Source organism: Sus scrofa, unplaced genomic scaffold, assembly GCF_000003025.6.
Source record: "Sus scrofa isolate TJ Tabasco breed Duroc unplaced genomic scaffold, Sscrofa11.1 Contig1206, whole genome shotgun sequence".
Lineage (NCBI taxonomy): Eukaryota > Metazoa > Chordata > Mammalia > Artiodactyla > Suidae > Sus > Sus scrofa.
Window position 1 is genome coordinate 647,315 of NW_018084833.1, and position 9,891 is coordinate 657,205.

The 9,891-nt window shown below is 66.1% G+C and overlaps 1 protein-coding gene across 1 annotated transcript; it reads right to left on the minus strand.

The window, feature by feature from the left end:
* Positions 1–241: 241 nt before the first annotated feature.
* On the minus strand, positions 242–8,930 carry NELFB (negative elongation factor complex member B). Its single transcript, NM_001310162.1, has 13 exons — positions 8,601–8,930; positions 8,087–8,250; positions 7,827–7,926; positions 7,266–7,496; positions 5,499–5,684; positions 4,877–4,989; positions 4,234–4,336; positions 3,964–4,059; positions 3,680–3,822; positions 3,475–3,581; positions 1,276–1,417; positions 1,050–1,158; positions 242–917 (listed from the first exon to the last, which is right to left on the minus strand). The coding sequence occupies exons 1-13, from the start codon at positions 8,853–8,855 to the stop codon at positions 771–773; spliced, it is 1,896 nt and encodes a 631-aa protein (NP_001297091.1). The 5' UTR covers positions 8,856–8,930; the 3' UTR covers positions 242–770.
* Between the last annotated feature and the right edge of the window lie 961 nt (positions 8,931–9,891).

Below are 9,891 nucleotides of genomic sequence, written 5' to 3' on the forward strand. Positions count from 1 at the left end.
GTCACAGTGACCTCCACACAGCCTGACCCTCAGCAACGTATCGCTGTGCAGGATGGGTGCTGAGGCTCACCCATGGCTGTGCCCAGTCTCGTGGCCCCAGCGCAGCCACACCCGGGCCAAACCATCCATGGCTGCTGCCCTGGGCAGGGCAGGGCAGCCAGCCCGTGCCCACAGAGGGAAGCACCCGCCAGCCTGCACTGCAAACAACCCTGCGCCTGCCTAGAAACAGCTCATCTACTGCTGGATTTACCAAAACGCCTTTTATTTACATGAGTAAAAGTGTCACCATGAGCCACCCGCCTGGCTGAACCGGGAGCACGTCACCTGAGGGTAAACCAAGGCAGCAGGAAGGGCCAGGCCCTGACCCCCAGGCAGGCTACTGGGGAGCATCCACATGGGAGGACGCCCTCGGAGAGCAAACCCGGTGATGTCGCGCCAACCCACCAGCCACCTAATTCCCCTCGGGCCTCGGAAAACAGGTGACTTTTTCCCCAAGACACTGCCTGCCTGCCCAGCAGCACTACAAACCCACAACGCAAGGCGGGAGCCAGCAGCTGTCCTGGGCCTGGGAGCACAGATCCCGAGCTGGCGAGGGCTTGCAAACCCCTTCCCACGAGAGGCACACACCTCCCAGGTCTGAGTTCAGGCGAGGCCAAGGGGTGGGCAGGGGGGCCCTGCTCAGCCCACCCCCAGGCCCATCCAGGAAAGTCGGGCTCCTGGCTCTCGCAGGTAAGGGGGTCTCCTCTGGCCGAGCAGCCCCAGGCGGAGCCTCAGAGCACAGCCGGGGCAGGCACGGCCGGGAGGGGCAGCTCCAGGGCCGGGGTCTCCGCAGCCTGGGCCGGACTTGGCTTTCGGTGGTCCAGCTGCTCCAGCTTCTCACCGAGCTGGGAATAAAGCTCCTTCACCGCCTCTCCACTCTGTTGGGGAGAAGCACGTGGCTCTGGGGCCGGACCAGGGCAGCTTGGAGCATGTACACTGGGAGCACACATCCAGAGGGGTGGGCCGGCCCAGGCAGCCCCCTGGGGGTGCCAGCGGGGAAGGGTGCCCACCTGGCCAGTGGGCTCCAGTGCCTTCTGCAGGGCCTCCAGCTTGGACGGGGCCACGCGCTGGTGCAGGTGGATGAGGAGCCGCAGCACGTGCCGCTGCACGTTCTCCTTCCTGGAAGAGGCCACAGCCGGTGGCAGGTGGCTGCAGGGCCGCCCTGCCCCCAGCTGCACCCGGTGCCCCGAGCCCTCCGGCCCGGCTGCTGTGGGTATGGACCGAGAGGACGGGTACCTTGGGGAGGCGGTGAGGAGGAAGCCGTCGAAGAGGCTGCTGCAGAAATCCTCCAGAGCGAACTCATCCGCCAGCAGCGCCAGGTTCCCCGTGAGCAGGTGCAGGAAGATGTCGCTGAATGCCAGGTCACCGAAGGTCTCCACTGCAAGCACAGCAGGCGTCCCCAGCTCCCCCACCACCCATCGCCCACCCGGGACCTGTGAACTGGGGGCCCAATTCTCCTGAGAGCCAGAACCTGGGCCTGGACAGGGAGACAGATGGGGGCAGCGGCCAGGGGGGCAGGTCTATGCTGCAGCGCACAGGGAGGGGACAAGAGCCTGCCACGCCTGGCTCCAACCAGCGGCCAAGAGACTGGACGCCGTAGCTCCGGCAGAGGGAAACCTCAGCAGACCTGCCACTAGAGAAGAAGCCAAACCACCGTGGGGCGGCCCAGTGAGTCCACCAGGTCACCGTCGGCAGCGTCCTAGCGGAGAGCGGACAGAAAACGGGCCTTCTCTGTTTGGAGCCACGGCCAGCAAAACTCAGGAAGAGACGGCCAGAGTAACCACCAACAGATTACACTCATCACCGGTGACAGGACCCCTGGGCCTGTGCTTCCAGGCACAGCAGCTGCCACAGCCGCCGACACACTTCGTGACAACCCGAGCCACGCAGCCCCTACTTCAGCGAGAGACGGGGCGCCCCTCCTTGCACCAGGGTGCGCTCTTGCCCTGCAGCTGACTGCAGTCTTGGCGGACCTCACGGCCAGTGGCCAGTCTCCAGGACATTCAGGCAGGTGTGTGGTCACGACAGCAAGGGACGCGCCAGCAGTCTCCATAGAACAAATGCCCCGATTCCCCCAGCAAAGCCCACGCGGCCCTACAGACTGCGAGACCTCAGGGGCAGCCAGGAAAGGCGAGGCGAAGGGGGCCTTGTGTGACCCCTGATCTTACAGACCACGTGCACGAAGACGTGGGGGACAAGTAGGGAAACGCAGCCAGTTCTGTGGGGACCTCGACCCCGACGGATCACGCGCGGCTGTTGAGACTGTCTGTCTTCTGCCGGGATGCCTGCCAGGCTGCCCAGAGCTGGGTGTGGGCTTCTGTCCAGACACCAAGGGGATGGCGGCCGCACGCGGACCCCCATGGAGGTGGCGCTGCGTGCTGGGCTTCCCATCCGGCCCTCTTCCAAGTTCATCGAACATTCCCACAAGAAAGTTTAAAAATGAAGAAAATTTTAAAAATCCACATCCACCCTTACTAGTAAGGACCTGCTAGCAACGCCAAAGCAGGAGGCGGCTGCAGAGGGGCACCCGAGCCACTGGGGGTCCCACAGACACAGTCAGACAAGAAAGACACAAAGGTGTGAAAACGAGGAAACCCTCAGTTCCCTCCAAACGTGCTCCTGGAAGCCCCCCGAGGCAGGCAGACACGCAGACAAACCACAGCCCCCGGGTGATCCCCACGTGCTGATCCCGGGGCCAGGGAACACGCTACCCGCGTAGGAAGCCCCTGCCCCCGGATGGGAGATGGCCCCGCTCGCTCCGGGGGGGCCCATGGCATCACAGGGCCCTCAGACAGAGAGGCCAGAGTGGGAGCCAGAGACCCCAAACGGGAGAGGTTGGAGGGGTGAACATGACGGGCCTGGAGCCAAGGATGCGGCTCTGAGGAGCTGGAGGAGCTGGAGGGGACGAGAAAGGGAGTCTCGCCAGAGTCCGGCTCCAGGGGCCAGCCCTGCCTTCAGCCCGGAGAAACGGGTCGGTGGAGTGCTCAGTCGGGTGGTGGCCGGCCGAACGGAACACCCGCAGCAGGCAGCTTCCTCCACACAGAAGAGTCGGGAAACAGGGCCCCGACGTGAGGCCAACGACCCAGATGCACGTTTAGCGAGCGCTGCCCCGCATGAGCTTCGCAAAGAGGCGGCAGCACCCCGACAGGACCTGAGCCAGCAGAGGCCCCCGGACCTGCCGTGGGGGGAGGCTGGCTGCTCCCAGAGCCCCTCCTCCCAGCAGGTCCCCCGAGGCCCACTCAGTCCTGGCTGGGAGCCCCTCCCCCAGGCCGCTGGAGGCTTGGGGGGGGCTCTGAGGACCGGCAGGGCTCCCCGCCCTCCCCGGTTAGGAACACGGGGGAGGCTTCGTGAGAGGCCACGGCTGGGCTCCGCTGCTGGGCCAAAATAACCACCAAGGGAGGCGGGCGGCGGGGCCAGGGCGCCCGCAAGACTCACCGAGCCCCGGCAGCAGGCGCAGGAGCGCGTTCTTGTTCCTCTGCTTGGTGATGTGCAGCACGTAGTACAGCCCCACCTCGCAGGCCATGCGCTGCTCCTGCAGGAACCTGCGCCCGAGCCCCATCAGCCCGGGAGGAGCCCGCGGCCTCCGCCCCGCCCCCGGCCCCGCCCCAGCCCCGCCCCCGGCCTCCGCTGCTGCCCGTACTTAGTGAAGCTCTCCGGCAGCGTGCTCGGGTACGTGACGGGGGCCTTCTCCTCCGCCGGGAGCTTCTGGTCCACGTTGAAGGTGTGGTCGTCCACCACGAAGGACATGAGCGTGGGCAGGAACCGGGTGACCAGCTCCACCTCCTGGGGCGGGGGCCCAACAGCTGTCCCGCGCCAGCCCCGCCACCCCCCTCCCTCCGCGCTTCCTCCCAGCCGGGGCCATGGGGCTGGCCCCGCGCCCCGCGCGCCCCCCTCCTCCCCCTCCCCGACCTTCCTCCGCGTTACCATCTTGGGCTCCTTGAACACCTGGCTGTCGATCATGTCCCAGGCCCCCTGGCCCAGCGCCAGCAGCCTGAGCAGCAGGAGGAGGTCCGGGCTCTCCTGCAGGGAAACGCTGGGCTTCACTGGCCAGCGGCGCCCCTCGCTGCGCGGGACCCTTGGCCGCCCTCAGGCGGCACACGCCCTGCGCCTGGCGGGGCTGAGTGCTCTTGCAGCCTGGGGTCCACACCCCCACGTCCACCAGGAGGCGGCCCGTGGCCAGTCGGGCCTGCTCACCCTGGGCAGCATCTCCTGGCCGACCAGCTCCTGCAGGTGCCTGACGGTGCTCAGTGACAGGGTGTTGATGGCGAAAGGGTCGCACAGGATCATGGACAGGTCCCTGTGAGGACACGCCACAGCACTCGAAAGAGACGCTGCTGGCCCGCCACGTGGACCAAGCCCCTACCCCAGACTGCCTTCAGAAAGCTTGACGTTTGTAACCCGCCTGAGCCAAGTCAGCAAACTACAAAGCCACCAGTTGTTTTAAGTCAAGGTCCCACTGTGACGGAGAATCTGACCCAGATTCCAAAGACTTGGGCAGATTCCCCCAGAGACAATTCCAGGGAAGAGAAGCCCACCCAGGAACCAGATCCCACTCTAGGCACAGCAGGTCCCCGGGGCCCAGCCACCCACCACCCCTCCGCTCACAGGCCGGCTCCACACCGTGCACATGCCAGAGCCCCAGCCTGGCACCCAGCTCGCCCAAGCCCGGGATGGCCTCGTCCCCAGCAGCTGATTCTCTCAGTCACGGGCACAGGTGCCAGGCAGTGCTAAAAACACCCTGAACTAAACACCGCTCCTGCCTAAGGACATGTGGGGCTGGACACCCGTGGACAGAGGACCCTGCGGGGCTGGAGTGCCACACACAGCCAACACTCACCCCAAGACTTGCTCCTGCCCTTTCTTTACTCCGTCAAGAAACCCCTGCAGCTCCCGGGCCCTCTTGCCGTCCACAAACCGCTCTCGGATGCAAGCGTCCAGGCACCAGGTGAACTGCGGGGACAAAGGGGTCAGGACCCGGCCAGAGACCGCACCCTCCAGGCGGCAGTGACACTGCCTGAGCCTTGAGGTGCCCACTGGTACCGCTGAGGCCCGGCCTGGTGCCAAGCCACAGGACAGCACAGAGGAAACAGACCCACGTCATCCCGGGTCAGGTGGTGCAGGGAAAAAGCAAAATTTGTGTTTTGTTCTTTAAGGGCCTCTCCAGGGTCCCCGACCAGCAGGAGAAGGGGGCAGTGCAGTCTGAGTGTGACACTGCACAGGCTCTGGGAGGCGACAACGTCTGAAACAGAAAGCGCTGGCCCGGGAGCATGGAGCTGGCCGGTGGGCAGGCCCCAGAGCTCTGGGGGGACACAAGAGGGCGGGGCTGCCCCAGGGGAGCACAGGGGGGCGCGGAGGTGGCCGGGGGTGGGGGGTCAACGCAGAGCAGCCGGCTGCGGGCCGGGCACCCAGGTGGGACACGGCACCAGGACCACTGTCCCCGAGGGGAGGGGGGCACCCACCTTGTGGCAGGGGTCCACGGAGCAGATGTCGCCGACGTCGAGGTCATGCAGGGACATGAGCAGCTCGGCGCGCAGCGTGCAGTAGTGCACGTTGCGGGTGCGCAGGAAGAGTGTGCGCAGGAACTGCAGCACCATGTCGTACAGCTTCACGTTGCGCCCCACCATGCGGGTCAGCTTCTGCACCACCTGCCGGTGACACCCCGGCGCGTCACCAGGCCAGCCGCCCGGCCGCCACCCACTGGGGGCTGAGGCCCCCTCACGCAACATTAGCTCGTGCTGCGTGGCGGCGTTTTCGGGTTTTAGGGAGGCGAACCCCACATCTGGCCCTGCTGCTTCTCGGAGAGGCCATCGGCCCGGGACCTGACTCCGCTAGAGCTGCCGGTGCGCGGAGACCAGCACCCGGAGCCGCCCCGCTGGGGCCCCACCTCCGCACCTGCCCCTAGGGGGCAGCAGCCAACAGGAGGCGCTCCCCTGGGGCTGACAGGCCGTGAGGATGCACAGTGCAAGCTGGGGGACACGCAGCAGGAGCAGACACCCGCGGGGACAGCCCCCTACCTCAGGGCCCCGGCCAGGCCCCTGCAGCTGGCCTCAGGGACCCGGGCAAGCCGAGCAGACCCAGAGCACGACCCAAAGTCTCGGCACCCAGCCCCAGCACCTCTAACGTGGAACAGGAACGTGCACGGCCTTGCGCAGCCAGGCCTGCCCACCGCCACCAGGAGGGGGCGACGCTCGGGCCGCGGGCAGGCGGGGCACAGAACTGTGGCCCCTGCAGCCGACCCACCCGAGGGCCCTGGGTAACCTGTCAGCGGCCGCTCGCTCTGCCCTTGCACTTAGGGGCGGCAGGAAGGCCCCAGCCCCCAGGGGCCCCTGGCTGGAGGGGAGAGTGAAGGAGGAGCAGGACCACGCGTCCCCCAGGACAAATGCCAGGGAACGAGGGCAGCGCTCAGAGGCACGCTCAGCGGCCTGGCCAGGAAGCGGTGCTGTGAGCACTGGCCCGACGTCCAGGAGAGGTTAGGCGACAGCTGCCTCACCGCACACACACACCCAGGTGGGGAGGCCGCCCGCGAAGGCAGCAGCCAACGCTGCTCGGCCAACATTTGGCCTCTTGGGGTGAGGGGTCACCCTGACGCTTGGCCAGCCCCTGGACCCCACCTCACCAGGAAAGGCCTCCAACGCCCCCAACCTCACCCTGCCTCCCCAGCGTGCTCCAGGGAGCACACAGGGCCGCCTGTCACCCCAGACACCCTGGCCTTTGCTCCCTCCTCGGCTCTGCTCACGCCCGGAGCCAGCTCCTCCTCACCTCCAGAGGCCACCCTGGCCGTCCCAGCCCGCCTCGCCCCACGGCCGCACGCCTCCACAGCCGTCAGCCAGCCCTGGAGCCAGCCCTGGAGCTCCGGACGACTGACAGCAACGTCTGCTGCATGGAACCGCCCCGCGCCAGAGCTTGAGGACCCAGGCAGTGCCCTGACCTCCGAGGCAGCCAGTCGCCACCCAGAAGCATGTGTTGAGACAAGGAATAACCAACATAAAAAGAGGAAAATCCCCACGGCTGAAAGAAGACACGAGAGCTTAACGCAAAGGCCTGCCGAGCTGCCGAGTGGAGGCAGGTCAAAGACCCAGAAGACCCACGCCAAGCACAGCGCTGCGATCCAGCCGCGCCAGGCCCACTGCCCTGGAGCGGACAAGCCAGCGCTCACGGGAGTGGGAACGGGACTGGCCAGGGTGGCCCTGGACGTGCCCGCCCCGCACAGCCCTGCCCCGCCTCACCTCACCCTGGCGCCTCGTCTTGGGGGAAGGACTGAAAAAGTTGTGCAGGACGGAGAGCTCGGGGCTGAAGAGCGCGTTCTCCTTCTCCACGATGTACTGTTTCAGCAGCGGGGAGACCTCGTCGCCGAAGAGCGCCTGGTTGTCCTGCCAGATCTGCCGCTTCACCTCCACGGCACAGGCCCGGTACAACTCCTTGTCAGCCATCACCAGCTTCAGCTTCTTCTCAGGCACCTACACGACCCCACGGGCCACCTGTGAGCAACCCCTGGGCCCCAGGGGTCTCTCAAGACAAATCAAGAGCCCCCCCCACAGAGATCACATCCAGCCCAGTCCAACCCACGGGGGGGCACCTGGGACTGGTCCCCCAGGCCCTGGCAGGTGTAGTCAGTTTTTACCCAGAAAGAGCTCCGTGCCCCAAAGCACGTGCCCAGCTTCAGGCGGCGTGGCTCAGGGAGAGGCCAGCACGGAAACAGGCCCGGAGCTGTGCGGCCGCCAGCAGGCAGCTCGGGAAACCTCCCAGGAGCCAGCCAACGCCTGGCCCAGCTGGCCTCGCAGGTTTACCTTGGGCAAGTGTTTCATGACGCACATCACCACCGGCTGCAGAGACGGCATCTTCACCAGAGAAAAGCTCTTCTCCAGAAGCTCTTCCAGCTTCTTGTACCTGGAAAAACGGGCACGACTGAGGGAGGCAGCACAGAAGAAGTCGGAAGCAACTACCTACCTGCCTGACCCTAGACAGGTGGTGTGCGCAGGCGGGACCCCGGGGGACATGCGGACCGTGAGTGCTGGGAGGGGGCCGCACATCGCACCTGCCCACCTACCTCTCCTCAGCCTTCCCCTCGGAGGCGATGGCTGACACCCGCTCCAGCAGCTTGTCCCGAAGCTCATCAAACACCGACTGGTGGAACTCCAGCCGGGGTGTCCCATGCAGGTCCAAGAAGGGCAAGGCCGACTGCAGGGAGGGCAGCAGCACGCCATTCTCTGTCTAAGGAAGCGGAGGGCCAAGGTGAGGTCGATTTTGCTTACCCCGGGCGGCAAGAGAAACCTCAGCCACAGCCACATCTGGCCAGGCACCCCTATGCTGAGTACACAGGGAGGCAGCTGCAAGGACGTTCCCAGCTGCGCTGGCTGGGCTGTAACTGCAAAAGCTGGAAACCGCTCAGATCGCAGTCGACGTCGTCCTAGTTCAGGACACCCGGTTCCTCCCTCCCGGGGAAGAGACGCAGCTACCTGCAGGGAGAGAAGCCCGCCCACTTCCCACGGACCCCGCCCCCCCGCCGGACTCACACACCCAAGCCACCGGCCTCTCCACCCGGCCCCTCCACCCGGCTCCACCTGGAACTGCTCGATGGCCTTAAGCGGCTCCGTGCAGTTGGTCAGCGTCTCCTTCAGGTCCTCGCCGTTGGCCACGCCCAGGTCCTGCAGCCCCGCGAACATGGCCGAGGCCCCCGCCCCCACCCGGCTCGGCGCCCCATCCCCTCCGCGCTCCCCGGGCGCCGATCCGGTAGCCGCAGGCCCAGCAGCTGCCCGCTCGCCAGGGCCTCGGGGGCCGCCCGAGCTCCTCTCCCCGGCGCCCTCCAGCTCGGCCAGGTCCCGCCCGCAGCGCGGCTCCGCTTGGACCGCAGCTGCCCACTTCCGCCCCGCACAGCCAGGTCCGCCCGCCAACCGGCTCCCCGGAAACGCCGCCGCCGCCGCGCAGAGGTTCCGGGAAGCAGAGCCGCGGCCGGCGCCTGGCAAAGACCCAGCGCGAAGCCGACGCCCGGACGTCGCGCAGGCCCCGGACGAAGCCCCGCCCCGCCCCGCGTGGCCTCGCCCCCTGCGCGGCCCCGCCCAGCGACGCGGCGCCTGCGGCCTCAGGCAGGTGCGGCCCCTGGGCCCCGAAGAACCGCGGGCGGGGTGCTCGGGGACGCCTGCGGGAGGGGCGTCGCCTGCAGGGTCGGCCTGCTTCGTGGGTTTCAGAAGGAACATTTTAGCCAAGTGCGTTTTATTTGATTTTTTTGATTTTTTTTTTTCTGTTTTTTCCAGGACCCGCGCGGCATGTGGAGATTCCCAGGCTGGGGGTCGAATGGGAGCTGTAGCCTCCAACCTACGCCAGAGCCACAGCAACGCCAGATCCGAGCCGCGTCTGCGACCTACACCATGGTTCATGGCAATGCCAGATCCTTAGCCCACTGAGCGACGCCAGGGATCGAACCCGCCACCTCATGGTTCCTAGTCGGATTCGTTAACCGCTGCGCCATGACGGGAACTCCTGCATTTTATTTTAACCTTGAAAAATCGTGTTGCTGACCTCATGGCATTCTTTTGATGTTGAGAATATTTTTGCTTGAGAAAATGGAGCCCTGCCACCCTAGAAACTCCCTGCCCCTGTGGCCCTCTCTCTTTCTGGAACTTGGTTCCCTCCTTGTCCAGCCTGACCAAGTTCACAGCTGAGATCGAAATCTAAGTGTGCCTCAAATTGGGGAGGGGGTGGCCTTGCAGTGACAGCATGACAAAGGATGGCTGTCCTCTGGTCACCTTGAACACGTACCCCCCTGGCTAACCCAAGGTGGTAGGCCCTCAAGCTAAAGTCCAGGCTGACTCTCTCTTGGTTCCAGGCCGTTCCTTGTCCCTTGCGGTACAAGAA